A 21076-nucleotide genomic window follows, 5' to 3' on the forward strand; every position below is an offset into this window, starting at 1 on the left:
AAAATATTTGCAAATCACATGTCTAATAAGGGCCCAGTACCAGAATAAGTAAAGAATTACAACTCAACAACCCAAAAGCAACCCAATTTAAAAAATGAGAAAGGACATGGATATAAATATCTCCCGAAAAATATACTAATGGCCTATAACAGTGATGGCAAACCTATGACATGGGTGTCAGAGTGTGGAAGACCACCTATTGTTTTCACTAGCTGATAAGCATAGACAGAGAACACCCCCCCAAGGCTGGGTACCTTTGAAGCCCTAGCAAAGGTCGGAGCTAGGCGCCACCTTTGTTTGTCCAGACAGTGGTAGCTGAAGCAACTAACCCATTTATTATTATGTAAATCCTTGCTGATGGGCTAGTCTGCCTGTTGCTGGGGGGTCGCCTGCCTAAGGGCTATGCTATGGGTGTATCCCAGATCAATAAAAGCTTGGTGAGGCCTGAGCACCAGGGGAAGTCCTTCCCCTTGAGTTGGACTTGCCCGCCTGGCCCCCCAATATTTCCAATTATCTCTTGTCTTTTCTCTTTCATTTGTGTGCGGCTCTGCTTCCAGGTCCTGAACCCTGAACCATGGGGACGTGGAGGGAAACACACTCAACATCAGAGGTGACACGCGAACTCATTTTTGGTTGATTTTTCTTTGTTAAATGGCATTTAAATATATAAAATAAATATCAAAAATATAAGTCTTTGTTTTACTATGGTTGCAAATATCAAAAAATTTCTATATGTGACACGGCACCAGAGTTAAGTTAGGGTTTTTCAAAATGCTGACACGCCGAGCTCAAAAGGTTCGCCATCACTGGCCTATAAGCTCATCAAAAGATGCTCAGTATCACTGATCATTAGGGAAATGTAAATTGAGTACTTCATACCCATTAGGATGGCTATTATCAGAAAAGCAAAATAACGCAAAAATGTGAAAAAATTGGAAGTTTTGTGCATTGCTGATGGGAATACAAAATGGTACAAACACTATTGACAGTATGGCAGTTCCTCAAACACTGTGAACTTGACACTGCTGGCCTCATGGGCAAAATGAGACTAACAGGGTTGTTACCAACATTATACTAAATTATTTATGTAAAGCATTTACAATACCAGGCACATTACAAACTAAGAGCTGGCTAATTTTGTAACATACCTAAAACAGTATTATGCATAATTGCCACTTTGTTTTAAAGAAGTCGGCCTACCCTATTGCTTATTGCCACAGCTAGTCAAGGTTAAAGTTGATATAAATGACACTTTGTATAAGGCCTTGAGCAGGCTTGTTCAAGAGGTAACTCCTCCTGCCTTATGAAATGTCCTATTGCAATTTTTTCATGATAATAAGAACTAAGAATAGAAATGTGCCTTTCTTGTGGTTCTTTCCTGTTAGAAACATTAAAATAATTTAGAAGTAAGGGAATAAAGAATGCAGAATTCGTTCATTGTTCAATTTGTTGCATGGCCTAAGGAAGGGTATATATAACACATTCCCACACATCAAGAGAAGAAATTTATTTTGTTCTAGTGTAAAAAAGAAAGGATCAATCACTGTCAACATCACCAAAAAGAAGTACCATTTCTGTAATTCAGAGTATAACCAAAGCACAGGGGCATACAAAAATAATATCCAAAATTCTGAGAATTGTGGCTTCAAAATGAAGTATTTAATAGATACCTTCAGTTGTAATGGTCAGTAAAACGGAAGGATTTGGCTTCGGACATATATGGCTGAAACTGTTTGGAACGCTTTGCTTCCAGTCGGAACTGTCTAGTCCTTTCCTTGACAGCTTGTTGCTCCACTAGTTTTTCCACCCGCTTCCTTCGTAGCCACCTGCAGGGACAGACATGATCGGGTCTGGTGTAACCAGCATGTATGCTTCCTGCTATAAGGTTACTGCTATCGCCAATTAAAAGAAACTGAATGTCTTTACACTGAAACGCTGTAGTCACAACACAAAAGTATTAACTGAAAAATTTCAGGCTTATGCCCTAGGCCCACACAAGAAAACAGTTATATCTGGTATTGAATGTTTGAATTAAGTTTGTCTTAGAATGAAACCTTACTTAACCAGGCTGAGAGTCCCAGCATGCATCAATGTTGCATTGTTTTTCTTGGTAGAAAATTACAGAGCTCTTGATTTTCATTGCATAAACTAGTTCTTCCTTAAAGCAGAAAAATAAGCCTAAGCATAAAAAACATCAAAAAATGGAGAGTCCACATTCTAACATTTAAGTCTATAAATCTTGCTTAGGTAAAATAACAAAAAATAATTGTATACACACATATCTAGTATGTAAGTATGTATGTGGTGTGTGTGTGTGTGTGATATTTTAAAGAAATAAATCTAAACTTTAAAATTGTATTAGAAAAACACACTTAAGGGAAAAAAAGAAAAAAAAAGAAAAGAAACATCATAACCCAATGCAGTGTGGTCCTGAATTGGATACTAGTTTGAGCAAATTAAACTGTAGCCATTTTGGGGGCCAACTGGGAAAAAATGACTATGGGCTGGAGGTAGATGAGATCATTAATGAAAATAAGCCAATTGAGAACAGTTTGTAAGTATGATCTCAATTTCTATTTTTAAATTATAAATACAGAGAAATATCTAGAATATATGCACTAAGGTCCTAACAATAGTGACTTCTGAGTGATAAGAATGCGATGTTTTCCCCCTCCATTTCCATAATGAATATTTACTGCGTCTATTATAAAGGGTTATATATTTTTTAAAAAGGAAGAGAGAGAGACAAAGAAAAAAAAAGAGAGAGAAATATATAAAAAACAAACAAGCCGAAACCGGTTTGGCTCAGTGGATAGAGCGTCAGCCTGTGGACTGAAAGGTCCCAGGTTCGATTCCGGTCAAGGGCATGTACCTGGGTTGCGGGCATATCCCCAGTAGGAGATGTGCAGGAGGCAGCTGATCGATGTTTCTCTCTCATCGATGTTTCTAACTCTCTATCTCTCTCCCTTCCTCTCTGTAAAAAATCAATAAAATATATTAAAAAAACACACAAAACAAAAACAGAAATGAAAGTAACTTCAAACAACAGGCCTCCCACAGGCTTGCTGGCAGAATTACAAGCCAGGTGTGTTTCCTCAGAACCAGCCAGGGAATTCAGGGTCTTTCCCAGATACTGAAGAGAGATCAGGATTGCCTTGAGCCACCAAAATATGTACCCAAATCTCCTCTCATTTGGTGTCCTCAGTCTGACTGCCTTTCTTTACATAAAAATAGTTCTAGGTAAATGTAACTATTCAGTTTTTCTGGGGACTATGGAGGAGAAGCTGTAATCAATCTTTGGCCCATTCCTCTAAGAAATGAACAAGCAGATGGATATATGAATGAATGGTGGGCTCTCAAAGGCTATCACACTGGTGCCATAAGAAACAACTTTAGTGTTGAAAACTATCTTAAAAGAATGGTGTCAATATTGTGCCAGTGTGGAATCAAAGAATCTCACACATTTATTAAAGTGGATTTAAAAGTGCATAGGATGCAATGTCAAAGATCCAATATTTGGCTTATTTTTTCCCCGAGCTTTATCCATATATAACTTTCTAAAACGACCGTGAGGGAGGGGCGCGCTCTGCCTGTGACTTACTGTTTAAAGGCCCGTTCACGGCCTTCTGTCCCCTGGAGAAAAAACAAGCATTCCTCCTGCTTTCGTAGTTCTTCTGTCTTTTTTTCTTTCAGCTGCTCTTCGTGCTTCTTTTTAAGCCATAATCGAAAAGCTTGTTGTGGGTCTCTGTTTTCCTGCTAGTTACGAAAACAAGCTTTGCTTAATTTGAATAAACCACAACTACACTCTGAGACCCTGCCTACAGGACCCTACAAGAATAGGTCCCACTCAAATTTTTCACAGTAATGCCAACCCATGACCTGCACTCCTCAGATCCAAACCAAACATATCACATTTGAATCAGCAACAATGACTCCCCGCCCTCAGAAAATTCCGCACTGAATTCACTGCCATGTGGCTTCTTTCAAAAGTCTTAGTGAGCATGGCCCTCCCATGTTTATTGCAGCATCATTTACAACAGCCAATCTGGAAACAACCTAAGCTGTGATAGGTGAAGGGTTAAAAAAGATGTGACATTTATGTACAATGGTGTACTACTCAGTCATAAAAAAAGATGACATATTGCCATTTATGACAACATGGATGGATCTCAAATGTACTATGCTAAGTGCAATGAGTCAGATGGAAAGGGACAAAAAACCATGACTTCACTCATTTTTATGGGGAATATAAGACAAAAAAGAAACAAATGAACAAACGAAACAAAATAAAAACAATGTTAGGTACAGAAAATATATAGATGGTAACAGAGGGGAAGGCAGTGGGGAGAGAGCAAAATGGGTGAAGGGGTCAATTGTGTGGTGATAACTGGTGAGCACACTGTTATTAACCAATGTTCTCTCAATAAAAAATACATGCATACATAGAAGAAAAGAAAGAAAACAATACAGTATAACAGCTATTTGCATATCATTTACATTCTATTAGGTATTATAAGTAACCTAGAGAAGAGAGGCCCTGGCCGGTTTGGCTCAGTGGATAGAGCGTCGGCCTGCGGACTCAAGGGTCCTAGGTTCGATTCCAGTCAAGGGCATGTACCTTGGTTGCGGGCACATACCCAGTAGGGAGTGTGCAGGAGGCAGCTGATCGATGTTTCTCTCTGATCAATGTTTCTAACTCTCTGTCCCTCTCCCTTCCTCTCTGTAAAAAATCAATAAAATATATTTAAAAAAATAAAAATAAAAAAATAAAGTGTATGAGAGGATTATGTAGGTTATATGCGAATACTACACCCTTTATATAAGGGCCTTGAGCATCCAGGGATTTTGGTATCGCAGAGGGACACAGGGATCAATCCCACACAGGTACTGGGGGACGACTGTCATCAATAAATGAAGGTCTAAACATAGGACTTGCAAACTTTGCAAAGTTGAGCCCTTTGACAAGAAAAAATAATTTTGCACAAACAAATAAAACAGTTGGAGAAAGGCAGTGTGAGTAGAGTTGAGGTCTTTGTAGCAATCTGAAGAATGTCCGTGGAATACAGTCTGAAAACCAAAGATCCAACACTTACGTTATTCAGCCTTTCTTTAGATGCTAACTTTGGGGTTCAGACCCCAGAGTTGTCAGTGGGAACCCGCCATAGCTGAGCTATCCCTCCAGAACTTCAGCTGCTGCCCTGGCAGCCTCCAGGCGATTCTGACTTCCTACCAGTCTGTATGTGGTCTCCACTTTACATCCTTGGTTATCAGGGCTCTCTCCAGCTGGTCTTCCTTTGATTATTCAGGATGGTTTTTCTATATTTTAGTTGTAATTCCAGTTTGGTCCTGGTAGAGTATCAGTGTAGCTTCCACTTCATCTGCCGCCACCATGGAACTTCACGAGATCCCAGCTTTGATTTTTAGCTTTGAGAGCATCTAGCTGCCCAGCCCACCTCCAAAGCTGTAACTACTCTTATAGAGAGTGGCTTTAGCATTAGTAGCCATACAATGTCTCATAAGGGTAACAGCCATGAAGCTTTGTCATAAGCAGCAGCTAGTGGGAGTAGCCCATTGTGTTGAGAGAGCTTATTTGGGAGAATAAAGAGAGCAAAGGGACAGATCTGGGGCCTTGGGATGGATGCCTGGCTAGAACACTCATTTAATACTTCCCCCAAATATGAGCCCGTGATGGAGAAGACCTTCTCCTACACCTTGCATTTTCCTTTACCTGTGACCCACATGGCAAAGCATGCTGGTCTCAGTTATGAAATGCATGTGACCTAGGGTCTTTTGTGCACGACGCTGAACCTGGTGAAGAGGACTCATGGACCTAAAGGATATCGCTGAACACCCAGAAATCGCAGAGTGGCTGCAGATGACAGAAAGTGTTCATCTGGAATTATAGACCAGAAGAGTCAGGAATTCAGGAACCACAGGATTGATGGGTATTCTGTCCATTTATTCACTCAATGGATATTTACAGAGTATCTATTATATAGACTATCTACAGGCACATGAGTACTCGGTCACATCAATGAAAAAACCAGGTCAGCTCTCCCATACATCCTAGGCCGATACTGTACAATGCAGTAGCTGCTAGTGGCATGTGGCTACTGACAGAAAATTACACACTCAGCACCTTGGTCACATTAGCTCCATTTCCAGGGCTTCCCAGCCACACTGTGGCTTGATCGCCAGCACAGGTACAGGGCGTTTCCATCAGCTCCGAAAGCCACACTGGGAAGTGTGGCTCTAGACGAGCAGATAAGAATAGATGATTGATCGACTGACTGGTATGTCAGATGCAAAGAAAAGTGTGGTAAGGAGAGACACTAATAATGGGAAGGTGAGGAGAAAGGAAGGTATTTAGAGAGAAAGTGAGGGAGCGAGTTTGGAGTCATCTGGACAGAGTCTTCCAAGCACTGGTAACACAGCAAAGGACCTGGCGAGGGGCTGTGTTTTGCACGTTCAATAAAAAGCAAAGTCAAAATGAAGCTGTCGCAAAGGGGCTGGCAAGTGGAAGGAGACGAAGTCAGAGTAACAGGGATCCGACAGTGTACAACCTTGTAGGCGGTGGTAGGCACTTGGGACTTTATTTGGTAGATGAGGAGCCATTGGAGGTTTCTGAGCGTACGTGACACAATCTACCCCGCATTTCAGAGGCTCACCCTGGCTGCTGTGCTGGAGACGGAATGGAGTTGAGGGCAAGGGGGAAGAAGGAGGAGCAGTTATCAGGTTTTTGCAGCGGGTCAGGCAACATTGCAGTGGTGGTTTAGATGAAGATGGTGGGACTTGGGATGTAAGTTGAAGACAGAATAGACAAAATTTTCTCCTAGACTGAATGTAGGGTTTTATATTGTGCTTTACTAGATTATGTTTTAATATTTCCAGGATTTGTTTTTATATTTTTATAAATACAACCATATAAAACCAAACATGTCTGCATTACAAAACAACAAAAAATGAAAAACCAAAGGAAAAAAGTAATGCAGATTTCTCAAAGAAGATTTCCTAACGGAAAAGTTGACAAAGAATTTTTCTATGAAAAGAATATTCAAACAGCTCAGAGGTGATCAGTCTTGCTGAAAATAACACTGCAATGCAACAACATTTTCTACCTATCATGTTGGTAAAAATAAAAACCCCTGAAAGCACACCTCTTAATGTAGGTGTAGGTGTATTTGTGTGTGCATCCCAGCTTTGCCCTATTTGAATGTAAAAGTTACACTGTCTAGAAGAAATGGTAGCTTTCCCTATTTGGTGCTATGACAGTTTAAATGAAATAGGAGTCACTGGATTTTTGCAAGGCTTCTCAGGATGCGCCTGATGCATCTTTTGCGAGGGTGGTTCCTGGACCAGTCTCTCCACTTCTCGCAGACGTTCTTGGTCTGACCTTCCGGAGCCCTCCCATAAACAAACCCCACCTCCACCTCTGTATGAGGTTAATTTTCACAGAAGTTTTACTTACTCTGTTGCTCAGGTCTTCAATTTCCTTTGCTCGCTGAATTCTCCTCATTTCTACAACCTGCTCTCTTTTCTTTTGCAACCATGCTTTAAATACTATTTCGTTCTCCTTTTTCTTTTCTTTCTCTTCTTCTATTTTCCGTAGTTCTTCCTGGTGGAAAGAACATCAAAAGGCATTAATAAAAGATTTAAAAATTGTACGCGAGTCCTTAGAGTAGAGAGAGATATTTTGAGATCTGAAGTTAGAATTCCCTGCCTCTAAAACTTTCCATCGAAAAGCTAGGTGTTCTTTAATAATAATAACAACAACAATAATAATAATAATAATAATAATGCCTCTAATTTGCTTAGGAAGAGAATAAAGATTTTTTAAGATAAATCAAACTGTAGAGACAAAGGCTACAATTATATGGGTGTATAATATACATACTGTCCAGGAATTCCTTGAATCTCTCCTCCACTTCCTACTTTAATTTTGGTCTTAAATGCAGCTAAGCCACAGAAGCACTGCATGATGTCCGTAAAAGCAGAAAGATGTTCTAAATGCTTTTCTATTATTGCTACATTTGTTCATTGTAATAAACGGCATTGTGGTTGCAAAAGAAAAGGCTGCAGGCACTTAGAGATGTACTTTGAAGGGTATAAGTGAGCCACCATGTGCTGTCTAGGACCTGCTCTGAAAATTCCTTAGCCCATGAAGGAGATGAAGCAAATACGCCAAAATCTCAGCGATTTCTGAATCCAGATGAGAACAGAGGGTTAGTTGCACCTTTAGCTATGTTTGGAATTTTTATTATTATGTTTAAACATATTTTCAGCTAGCATATATTCATAAATTAACACTTTGCTATCAGGAAAAATGTTTAGATAATTAGTTAAATGCATGAACAAAATAAATTTTTAAACCTGAATTATCCAGCTAATCTTCTAAAAGGGAGTGACCTCAACCTGAAGGGAGGTACTTCATGGACCCAGTTACAGACAGCGATGAAGCAGTGCGTGGGAGCTGCGCCTCGCGGTGGTGGGAACAGCAGCGAGCTCGACCTGAGGCACTCACCCTGCCGCGTACGCACCGTTCTCACCTCTAACATGAGCTGCCTTCACAGGTCTCCAGTCTCTCCCAACACTGAAGTCATCACTGAAATGAACTGAACGACACAATCCCTGCTTACATTTTCTCAAAGAACGGAATTCAGAGTCCTTTCCTTACGCTTTGGCAACAGAGAAAGTCCTTCTAATTCCTTTGGATGGAACACAATATAGGAAGGAAAGGCAAAATTCTACCCCCTTAACAGCATAAAATACCTTTTAACATGCTTGCCTACTATTTTCTAAACCCTAATGGAGCTTACATTATATATAGTTCCTTTTTACGAAAAAAAAGAAAGAAAGAAAAAAAAAAGGACGTTGGATGCCTTGCATGGACACGGACAGTATGGTAGGATGATTACCTTTCCAGAAGGAACCTTTAAACACTTACACAGATGACATCAGCCAGAGCCCAGCTAACAGAGCTGCCAGGGAGAACAGGGAGATGGCTCCCTTAGCAGAGAGCCAGAGTACAGCAGCCAGCCCAGCAATATTTTGCTGGGCATAAAAAATAAAGCCTGTGAAAGAAGCTAAGTAATATTTTTAAAGCCTTAGAACGTAAAGCCCATGCCTTCAGCAAGAACGAGGGAAGGGGAACAGCTATTCGGATCTTTGACACAAGGAAACAACAGTGTGTGTGACACCCAGAGAAGAGGATCAAATGCAAACAGAACAATCTACCAGCCACACCAGTCACAGTTACCCTTAGTTCACTGGTGAGAGATACTGAAATGGTGTAAAACCTCCATCAGTTTTACAGAAATACGCCCACACATATGCATGGATGTGTGCGTCCAGTTACTCTCAACAGGTACATTTTTTTAATTGTCATAAAGTTAACAGAGCCTTTAAGTCAGTGGTTCTCAACCTTCTGGCCCTTTAAATACAGTTCCTCATGTTGTGACCCAACCATAAAATTATTTTCGTTGCTACTTCATAACTGTAATGTTGCTACTGTTATGAATCGTCATGTAAATATCTGATATGCAGGATGGTCTTAGGCGACCCCTGTGAAAGGGTCGTTCAACCGCCAAAGGGGTCGCGACCCACAGGTTGAGAACCGCTGCTTTAAGTATTGTTATGTAACTGATCCACGTAAGCGGAGCCTGGCTGTTAGCCTTTAGATACCAGTGGCCGAGCCAGAAAACACTGAGCCTGGAGCCTTTCAGACCCCAGCCTGAGTGGGCTATGGGCTCCATGTTCTTGCTGACTCTGTTTTTCACTTTTTCTGCGAATGTGAGTTCCTGATAAATGCAGAAATTCCCCTGGTAGTTTCCTGCCTAAATGGAAAATGTACTATTTCTCAATGAATGCCAAGAAAACCGGGATTTTTGACTCCAACTTTGCAACAAACAAGTTGAATGACTTTGGTAAAGTTACTTAAACTTTCTACACTATAGTTTTCTGATCTGCAACATGATCTTTAAGCTTTCCTCTATCTGTAACATCCTATTAGCCCATGATTCTGCTGAGGTTTGGTATTTACAGTTAGACATTTTGTGTGGTTCAGCTTAATACCATTAGTTATCCAGTAAAACAGAGAATTTGGGGCATTCAAGTCATTTCAAGAAAACGTACCAGTTTTGGCACCTGGAGTGTTCAATTACAAAATACTTTTATTTTAAGAGCAAAAAAAATACCCCAAAATAGTAATTTTGGATTCCATAAAGGCGTTCTGGAGATATTTCACTAAGGTTATTAGTTCTATTCTTAATTTGAAACTAAAATCCCTGAACTCAAGGGATTATAGGCATACACGATTCTTGAAACACACACACGCCACAGAATTATAATCCAATTCTACCTGTTGCCTCCTAAACCCCAGCACAGCTTGCCTGCACGTTCCCACCTGACATCTGATTCTCACCCGTCTCACATCCAGGTTCCTTTCAGCAGTCACCTGACTTCTCTGAGCCTCACCTTTACAATGACAGGATCAGATGAAGTCCCCACTGAGCTCGACCCCCGCTCCAACCCAGGTGTTCTTACACCAAGAACCAAGGGAGTCATGGTGTTCATCCCGTCCATACACATCCTGAACGCTCAACCCTTCATCTTCCGACAGGAAGACAAGGCAACCAGGCAAATACGCCCAACACTTGGAAGAAATACTTTGGTGAAGGACCGTTTCCATTGCTGCTGCACCTGTGAAATATGAAAGCAGACTCTCCTCTCCACCCGGTGCCCATGCGCTCTCACCTCCCTCTTCAGCTTCTCTCTCCTCTGTTCCAGCCGCTTTTGCAGTTCCTTCTGTCGCGGAGAAAGACAATACGTGGAGGTCCCTGGACACACATTGGCAGACTGTATCCTGTGATTAGACTTCCCGTTCCCCTTACTGGGCTCTGAGTTGGCAGCGGAGCTGGGCCGAGCCTTGGCGTTGGGCGGCGGCGGAGCAGGGAAAGCCGGGGGCTCCTCTGTGGATGAGCCCTGGATCTTTGCTGCAGGCTCCTCCTTCTTGACACCACTGACAGCTGAGCTGGAGGACCTGGCTGATGACTGCTGAGCGTCATTTTCTGAACTGTTGACATTGCTAATGGGGGGCAAGAACCCCTGACTCTCAATGTCCTGCAGATTCATAAGTTCAAACTTCCCATCTCTCTCCACCAGTACCTTCCTGTCCCTGTTCTCCTCACAGCTCCCGCCAGGGGGCGACAGGAGCACACCTTCCTGCCCAAGTTCATTGGAAATATGCAACTGCGACAGCTTCCCAGACACATTACTCTCGTTTTCAAAACGTGTGCAGTCGTCAGTGTCTTCCAGCGGAGGAACCTCGAGATCCACCAACTTGTCCTTGAACTTCAGTCTCCGCTCCCTCTTGTCATTCACTGGTTCCTGATTCTGTAGAATCTTGTTGGCTTGTATAATTTTCTCCATAATGTATCTCCTCACCTCCTCATCCTCGTCCTCCTCCACGTCTTTCTGGCTTTCCAGTTTGGATTCCTGGAAGGAGTTTTCACTGTCTGAATCTGACATGGGTTCCAGAGACTGACTGCTCGGTACGGAAATGAAGTCGTGTTTTCTGGGTGAAGCCCCTTCCCTCCAGGGTGTGTCAGGATCAGGAAGCTGCCCCATGTGTTCGGCTTCCGTTTCATTCTCCCTTAACTCTGTGCCAATGCTCTCTTCATTCCCACAAGCCATCTAAAAAAATACACATATGAGGTTCTCTTTTCAGCAAAAATGGAGACACTCTGTCTATTTATATGTAAAAAAACCAGAAACGGATTTTCGGATTCATGTAATTTGTTTCAGAAATGGAAGAATACATGTGCTTCCTGCTCGCTCTTTGCTCATAATACTCTAACTCACATTTGTGAGCACCCCAGGGGAAATGCATGGACAACACCAGTCAGGAAATTTTAACTCTAAATCTGTATTTGATGGTATTGAGTGCTATACTGATAAAGTATTTTATGCCAATGCATGAAAAGGTAACAATAAATATTATTTTAATATTCCACCCTCTATAAATTTTCCTCCCTTTACATTTTCAGAAGTATATTTTTTAATGTTTTCTTTTTATAATATTTGTATTCTTTAAAAAAAAAAAGTATCTTTTTCCCCAAGACCATTAAAAGTTACTGCCATTGGGCAAGTCCTAATTATTTTGAGGTTCTTAGAATCCCTTGAGATTATTATTGCCATTTTCTGCAGAACCCAAATCCCAGATCAATTTTTACCTCTAGATTTTCTAGAGAAAAAAAGTAATAGACCCTCTATATTTTTCTTTTTAATTCCCTGAAGAACTCATTTACTTGTCTTTTCTTTGTTGCTCAGAGCTTATTTACTGTTAAGATTTCAAATATTAGCCAAAAGACTATGTTTTTTGAGGATTTGCTTCATTTGTCACTCACATTAAACCTCCATTTTACCCGTTTATATAAACTAGAAATGAACTGTACTCATTTTTTTGCTTTTCATGTAATTATATTATTTATATTATATAAATTACAATTTTAGAATAATAATTTTAGCTTTATTAAGTGCTAACTTAATCCCTGTTCTCTCACTAATTACCCATGCCTTAAGATACAACATTTAAACTCTCCATGCCTCAATTTTCTCATCTATAAGATGGGATGATGTCATATGTTCTATGTACATTAAAGAAGTTTTGTGAGGTTTAGATGAGATAATATGAAACTCTTCAAGAATTACAAAACACTGTTGCTGTTGGCAATTTATTTATACCTCTATTATGTTGACATCACTTTGTTCTTTTTCATCAATTAACCACTCCAGGTCCTTTTCAAAGTCATCTTCATATTCTCCAGTTTCTTTGGAATCAGTATCTTTATTTTCATCCATTTTCTGTGTGTTAGGGAATAATGCTGTGAGACGAAAAGAGATAAGGTCTATGCTATGTGCACTTCAGGTGTGAGTCTAAAGACCAATATTGAAGATAAGCTCATTAACACAGACGCACAAAGCATGGGGTGCTCAGAATAAACATGTGCCTGTAGACTTACAATGGCCAGACATTTTCCAAGTGTACTACTCCTAACCACTCCCCCCAATTCCTGAAACCGGGATTTGCAAGGAGACTGAGGCAGATAAGAAGGCTATGGGCGGCTCAGAGAGGGATGTTCCGCATTCCCCGGATAGCATTAAAACGCCTGTGCGTCAGAGCGCTCACAGCACATGGCTCAGCTTCTTAGTCTCACTCATCTGCATTTTCTTATGTTCAAATGAACACAAGTATAGCAATCCCCACCCTCAGTTTCCCCACCTTCTTAAAGAAGGATCTAGTCACTTATAGGCGTAACTATAATTTGTGACCTGAGAGCTTTTTAACTAAGTAATAACTAATTCTCATTTATGGTAAATGCTGGTTTCCACAGAAGTCAGGCTGTTGTCTACTCTAAATAAAACATTTCTTTTTGTTAAAAAAACAAACTCTGATGCCTAATACTAGAAGACAGTGACAATAAATGGAGATGTCAGATGAAAGTTAATAAATGTTTGTGAAATGAAATTCATTTTTAAAAGAGCTAAGCTAAAGTTATCTTCAAAATTTTTGAGGTCAGTGCATAGCCATGTTAATTTTTTGTGCACAACTTTTCAAACAAAAGCAGCATGTAAATCTCTACCTATAATGTGTCTGTATATGTGTGCGAGCATACCACATATATGCATAATTTTGCACACACCTATAATCTATATATATAAAAGCCTAATATGCAAAGTGTCCCCCCAGGAGTTGGACCAGGAGACCAGGGATTCAATCACTCGCTATGATGTGCGCTGACCACCAGGGGGCAGTGTGGAACAAAGGAAGGCCCTGGTCAGCAGCTGGCTGGCAGCTGCTAGAGACCCTACCTGTGCACAAATTTTGTGCACTGGGCCTCTAGTATTCCTATAAAGATTATACAAGACCTCTGGCCTACTCAGTCTGGTACAGAAGGCAAACATAAACAAAACACATAAATTAAAAATGTAGGGAAAAATAAAAATGTAAGTAAATGTAATAAAGGTGTATATGAAGGACTGTGGAAGGGATATAAGAAGCAATTAACTCAGTCTAAATTGCAAATACCATAGAAAGCTGAGCAGGGTTTGATTACTGAGTCTGAGAGTCCATCAGTTATTCCACACAAACAGAACAGCACGAGAAAGAACAAACACACATGGACAAGCCTGGAACTGAACATAAATATGCACTAAAGAAAGATCTGGAAGGAATATGGAAGGGTCAGTTTGATGTCATATTACCTTTCACAAAGAGAAGGGTTGAGGGAAAATTATTTATGTAGATTTAATTGTCACAAAATAGCCAAAGGTAGAACTATATAGCGATAATCTACACACTTCCCACTATTGACTTAAACAAGAGTCATGCTCTCTAACTGTACGCAGAATATTAGAACCAGTTTAAAAAAACTGTAGAAATCTGATGTTAGGGCTCCAAGCACCTGGGAGCCTGTTCCCATACCTGCTTCTCTGGCTCCTCCACCAAGAATAAGTTGCCTGAAACCCGCTTTGGAAGTAGAACGAATGGAGGTCAAGAATGCGAGAGACCTCAGCACATTGGTAAAGATGTAACATGAGAGCTATTGTGGCTGAATATATAAATTACCAAATTGGAACTTTGCTTTAGCCATTAGCTTCACTTTGTTCTCCCCAAACATTTGAAGAGACCACCTTGTCCTGGTACCAATTTTACTAAAGTGAAATTTAAGTTGTTTACCTTCCCCTGTTCACCGACAAATGATAGTGGAAGCGTGTGGGGGGCCATCTTTCCACTGGCTGCAGCAGACATGTGGCAGGGCTTTTCAGCACTACACGTGAAAAACACTGCAATACGCTTGGTGAACACTGGGTTCAAAATGAGTTTAAAAATGGAGATACCCAAAACGTAAAAGAGCTCCAAGGCTGAGACTGTGGGTGAGAAACAACACAGAAATCCCTGTACCGATTCCTGTGCTACTGCCATTTAAAGAACAGAAGACAAGCTGGGACTCATTCATGGGGCTAGCAGGCCAGGAGAGGGGATCAGAGAGAGAAGGGAAGAAGGTAGGTTGTGAGGTAAAGTGTCTTAGCAGCAGACTCTGGGGAGCACTTGAATACAGGACCTGGATGAAAATGCAGGCCCTGGGTGGCACCTGTTAAGCACTATTGAAAAGGCTGCCATGTGAAGGGGAGTGGACTTGTATCACGTCGAGTAGTACAATTAGTACGAGGGCTGGAAACGTGGGGCAGATTTAGGTACGTGGAAGAGAGACGTTCCATTTCAAAGCTTGTCCTGAAGTGAGGTGAGATGCCTAGAAGATGACTCAGGCATGAATGTTTTCCAGGAGATCGAAGCTTTAGAAAAGTTGAGCTAGATGACTCTTAAGGTTGCTTTTAACCTTTTCTATAAGATGCAAATGAACAAATAACTGCCAACTCGTGAAAAGCAAGAGAATTTTAAAAGCAAATGCACAGCACCATGGTAAAGTGTATCTAACAACCAAAATAGAGACAGACTCATCGATAGCAGGACGACAGTTGTCATGGCAGGGGGGAGATGGGAGGCGGGGAGAGGGGAGAGGGATTGAGCAAAACAGAATATAAAAGAGGGAAACTGTCATGGAAAAAGAAAAAGAGAAGTGCAGATTAGTAGTTACAAGATAGTCATGGGGATGTAAAGTACAGCATAGGAAAAGTAGTCAATAATATTGTAATGACTATGTGTGGTGCCAGTTGGGTGCTGCAAATATCAGAGGGAGCACTGTGTAAAGTTGTCTAACCACATCTGAAACTGACACAAAATAAATACTGAATGTGTGTGTGTGTGTGTGTGTGTATAGATAGATAGATAGATATACTACAAAAAATAAAATAAATACTTGGTATCTAAATAACTAAGTTCAAGTTTTAAAAACACTGTGGAGTCTGTCTCATTTAAATGTCATATTTCTTTGTCTAATTCTTCATATTGGTTTCCTTTCCTTCTCAAGACAAAGTTAGTCTTGGGTAACTGAAATGTCAATTATTCAACTGGATAATTATAACTATTTCTAATGTATTAGTTGGACTATAATTACTTCTAGATATTTATTTCTTTTAAACTAAGATTACAAAATGGACATTCTTAAAGAACTCAGAGTAAAGCTGTGATACTTTGTAAGTCAGAGGTTGAGAGCAATAATACTTTGAGGTGACCTAGAGAAACCAAGTCAGTATTGCAGAGTGAGTTTACTCACCACTGCCTACCTGCAAGGCAGACTAAGTCACATCAACTGTTATGCTTACTTACCTAGCAAGTGAAATAAGGTTGCCATGAGTCATGCAGAATAAACTGAAACTCATTGTGATTCAAAACACATACATAGTTCCATTTTTCACAGTCACAGATGCCTTAGGACCATCAGCCCTCTTTTCAGAGCAGGGATCTTGAAATGTACTATGTTAAGATGTTTAAGTTACATAACTAATTTTTAGAATAAGATTTGTATGGAACTCTCCCATGCTTTCCCTTAACTTTATAATAAACAGAGTGGAACTTGTAAATAAATGGTTGTCTAAAGACTTTCATTAATATGCTTTATTACTTACAAAGAATCTCACCCATGTGAAAACTCAAATTTAAAGCCAAACCATAGCATAAAAATAATAAATAAAAATAAAATGACGACAAATTAAACATATTAGGTGTTATTACGTCATACTAATATACCATACTTTAAAAAGCCACAGTTGAAGTGACTCTGAGAAGTAACTGATAGGTTGCATCAAATCAGAAGTGCCATTCTTTTCCTATAACTTTAAAAAATTCATGGCTAGTTCCCAAGTAAACAAAGAACATGAATCATACACTCTTGTTACCTAGTCCCCTAAGTCTTTTTCAAGTGCGTCACCGGATATTCAATCCCCTCCAGTCCCTTTAATCTTCATTCCCAGGGTACTGGCCATATGATACACAGTCAGCATGCTCCAACAAAAATACTCCTCACACCAACGGAATCGCCCAACACATTTCCTGTAAGTTTCACACATTTAAATTTCCATGTTTGTCCTCCTTAGAAATCCATGTAACTGGCTTGGACGAGAACTACCTTCTTAACAGGAACTGTAGTAAGAGAGGGGAATTAATTCCTTCTCCCTGGTGTCTGCTAACTCCCAGAGGGAAGTGACTGCCCATCTTTTTAGTGTTGAGCCTGAGTCCAGGAGTAAACACAATGTTGATAACTTTCAGGATTCACAACTTACAAATATAGTTTCATCATTCTAAGTCATAGACTCCACTCTTATCTCGTCTCCTTTTAAACACAAGGGTGTTTAAATTCTAAGAACATGGAAAGAATGTCAAAGAGAACGCCTTTTAACATAAAATAGGAACTTAAGCAAAATCGACCCCGTGGTCACATCCCGAGACCACCGGCCCCTTCTTCCCGCTGCCTCGTGCGGAGACGGTTCCCAGGACTGAAGAAGGTGAAGGGATTAACACTGAACATACGAGCTTAACCCATGGGCGCAGGCAACAGTGATGGTGGCCACAGGGAGGGGGGAGGGGTTGGAGTGGAGGGAAGAAAGGGGGGATGAACAGGGACATCTGTAAATAGTGTCAACAATAAAAAATAAAGAAAAAAAAACTTATAATCTGTCACCCCAAGCATGACGATACATAACAGTTAACAAACACCAGGGGATCGTTTTCGTTGTATCCCAGGTACCAGGGACTCAGCGACGGCCTGGCCTCTTCCTGAAGGAGCTGATGTCGGGGAGTGAGTTTTCCGTCCCAGGGAGGAGCCGTGGGGAGGGAAAGGCCACGCAACAATGACAGACCCGCCAACAGCCAGGCGTTGCCAGGCTCCGCGGACGCGGGACTCGGGAGGATGCGGAGCCCACAGGAGGGCTCTGCCCCCTGGTCTCCCGCCCCCTTTCTTCCCACCTGTCCTGGCAGCTCCCCCGGTTCACTCGCTCCCCCATAAACAAGTCCGCACCGTCCTTCCCTCGGTCCCTTACAGCCTCTCCTGCCTGTGAGGTGCAGCGGCTGAGGTCACAGAGATGGCCCGGGGTGCTCTCCTCTCCTCCTCTCTCTCAGCTCTGACCAGGAGGCGAGGGAGACCCCGGCACCTGCTACCTACGCAGCCGGGACCCGGCTGCTATGGCAACGGCGCGTCTCAGCGTCCTCCATCCGGGCCTCTCTGAGGACGAGGTCTGTGGCGCGCGCAGGCGCAGACGGCAGCCTGCGGCAGTGGCAGCGCGGACACTCGCGCTCCTTGGCAGGTGGCTTCGCAGGCCCTGCCGCTTGGTGGTTTCCATGGAGACAGCGGGGCCTCCTCCCCCAGACACACACGCAGGTCTCCGAGCGTCGGCGACTGGCGCGCTCTCTTGGTTGTGAGATTTCCCGCGGGGACCTGCCGCTCGCCAGTGTTTGGAAGGTGTGGGACATCTACGAGTGTTTCTGTACACTATTCGCTTAGCTGTTAACGTCAAACACTCATTTGTCTCCTGGGTATAAGCATATTGCGAATCAGCTATCAGATGTGGGCCAGGTCTCCCCGTCCCGCCCACCAATCATAATCAAAACCGAATTTACCGGCGTGGTCAAAGGAAATAGGATGTTTGCTCCAGCCTTCAAGCATGTCAGAACGGTCAACTGGAAACCTATGCAGTTGAAACCTATATAATTCTATTAACCACTGTCCTATTAAATTTAATTTTTAAAATTCATAAAAATGGTCAACTAGCATTTCCTTAAATCCTCAAACATCCCCTTTATGTATAAAGAGAAAGCAAGATGGCCCCACCCGCGTGGCTCAGTGGTTGAGCGTTGACCTATGAACCCGGAGGTCATGGTTCAAGGTCAGGGCTCCATCCCCAGATGGGGGCATGCAGGAGGCAGCTGATCAATGATTCTCGCTCATCATTGATGTTTCTATCTCCCTCTCCCTTCCTCTCTGAAATCAATAAAAAATATATATATATACACATATATATATATTTAAAGCAGAAACAAGATGAATTTAGATTGTGGTGACAAATGAAAGAAATTAGGACTATCTCTTTCCCTGCCAGAAATAAAAAATGAGGATAAATGAAAATATTTACTTAGTACAATCCAGTGTTTGTTGTTTTTAAAATTTTTATTACAATTTCTATCATTTGATATAATAGAGCACCTTTTCATCAAAAGAGGAGCAATGTAAAATTGAACTTTTAAGTATTATCCAACTGTAACGTCACAAAAAAAAATTTAAGGTTAAAATGGATTACATTTCCAGCTGCAGTATAGAACTTATAGTTGTAATGACCTAATGTTTCTTCTGCTGCAGGACTCAGTCTGAGGCCACACACTTGAAAAGACAAAAAATAAAATGAAATTTTTGACTATGGTAGGGCAAAGGAATTTTAGTCAAATCTCCTTTAGTAAATATGAAATTACTACCAAAGTAGAGTAGACCTTAGGTTTCAGAACTCCTAGTTTAATATTTTTCCACTGACTCTCTGAAATATTTGCAAATGTTTGTTGCAAATATTAATGGGATATAGCAGCTCTACTCATAACAGCCAAAAATTGGAGACAAATGTCCGTCAAACGATGACTGGATAGATAAAGTGTGTTATATATCCATGCAATGGAATATTTTCAGCAATGAAAAGGAATGAACATCGATGAACCATGAAATTATAAACATTGTTAAATGAAAGAAGCCAGACACAAAAGACCACATATTGTATGATTCCTTTTCTATGAAATGTCCAGAACAGGCAAATCTACAGAGACAGAAAGTAGATTAAGGGTTGCCTAGGACTGGGTGGTGTGTGGGTGCTGCTATTGAAGATCAACTGGGTGCATGACTGCTAAAGGATGAAGTATATGGTATATGAATTATATGTCAACAATAAAAACATTATAAAAATATTAATGGAATAGTGGGCAAACAATCACTGGAGAGTTGAAAATAATTTTTTTAAAGAAAGTTCTCAAGATTAATATATGGATTCTGTCTCCTGTGCTTAACTAGCTTATAGATTTTAATTCTGAAGTCTAGTTACACCATCTTTAAAACAGATCATATTAACACTTGCCTTTAGAACTGTGAGGATGAAGTAAGGTAATCATGTGCCTAGCACAATGATTGATGAATACAAAGTGCTCAATAAATGGTGACTATTACCATTACATAGTTTTCAAAAATGATGAGTAGATTCTAGAATGAATATCTTTAAATGTCCAAAATGAAAATAATAATTTTAAATGATGTGTGGAATTCTACAAAAATATTCTCTACATTATCAGTTTGTACAGAATTGTATAGTTGAAACCTATATAATTTTATTAATATATAAAATAGCTAGGTGTTGATGTATCCATTTCAAAGAAATGTACATAAAACATTACAATCATTAGAGCCCTGTGTTATCTGAGTGAGTATAAAACCTGGATTATCTCTTCTGCAAAATTTAGATTTACACCCCACTTAAATGGAAGTTAGAGTTCCAGTTACTTCAAATCCAGCTGCAAACAAAAACAAGTGTAAAAATGCTTGAAAGCAATAATAAAAAATGACTGCAAAGTTTGTGAGCTAAGCTGGAGCTGTTTGTGAGTCTCTCACAGTCCTTTCGTTTACCTTATTATAATAAACTAGAGGCCCGGTGCATGAATTCATGCACAGGTGGGGTCCCTCGGCCTGGCAAGCGATCGGGGCTGATGGGGGCTGCAGGAGGTTGGCTGTGAGAGCGCACTGACCACTAGGGCGCAGCTCCTGTGTTGAGCATCTGCCCCCTGGTGGTCAGTGCGCATCACAGCAACCGGTTGACCAGTCGTTCAGTAGCTTATGCATATAGATATATATAATGTTCAGGTCTGTGAGTTCCCAGCCCAGAAATTAGAATGTGATCATTGGAAAGGAAGGAAAAGAAAAGGGGTGCTTTGTTAAAAGTAGATAAACACACCAGAAAACAACAGAACAACTAGAAGGGTGACAGACTGACAAATAGGGAGAATAAGTAAAAAGAGTTCAAAGCAGGGGCTACCTAGAATAAAAGTCAAATCTTGGCTCATCTTTTCTACAGTCAAGCAGAGACAAACACTGAA

General features: G+C 40.9%; 1 protein-coding gene across 6 annotated transcripts in view; it reads right to left on the reverse strand.

Annotated features, from left to right (window-relative positions):
- CCDC181 (coiled-coil domain containing 181) overlaps nt 1-18167 on the reverse strand; it is a 36087-nt gene extending 17920 nt beyond the window's left edge. The window contains exons 1-6 of one of the 6 annotated variants that reach the window (XM_059674138.1): nt 17924-18166; nt 12742-12881; nt 10753-11691; nt 7469-7615; nt 3602-3756; nt 1671-1826 (exon numbers count right to left, since the gene is read on the reverse strand). In XM_059674138.1, coding sequence (XP_059530121.1) covers nt 1673-1826; nt 3602-3756; nt 7469-7615; nt 10753-11691; nt 12742-12858 — 1512 coding nt within the window. In that variant the 5' untranslated portion in view covers nt 12859-12881; nt 17924-18166 and the 3' untranslated portion in view covers nt 1671-1672. Of the gene's footprint in view, nt 1-1492; nt 1827-3601; nt 3757-7468; nt 7616-10752; nt 11692-12741; nt 13235-17923 lie in introns of those variants that run through there. The other 5 variants (XM_059674139.1, XM_059674137.1, XM_059674135.1 and 2 more) reach the window with 5 other exon arrangements.
- Nucleotides 18168-21076: the final 2909 nt, after the last annotated feature.

The sequence above is a fragment of the Myotis daubentonii genome, chromosome 18, assembly GCF_963259705.1.
Source record: "Myotis daubentonii chromosome 18, mMyoDau2.1, whole genome shotgun sequence".
In the NCBI taxonomy this organism is placed as follows: domain Eukaryota; kingdom Metazoa; phylum Chordata; class Mammalia; order Chiroptera; family Vespertilionidae; genus Myotis; species Myotis daubentonii.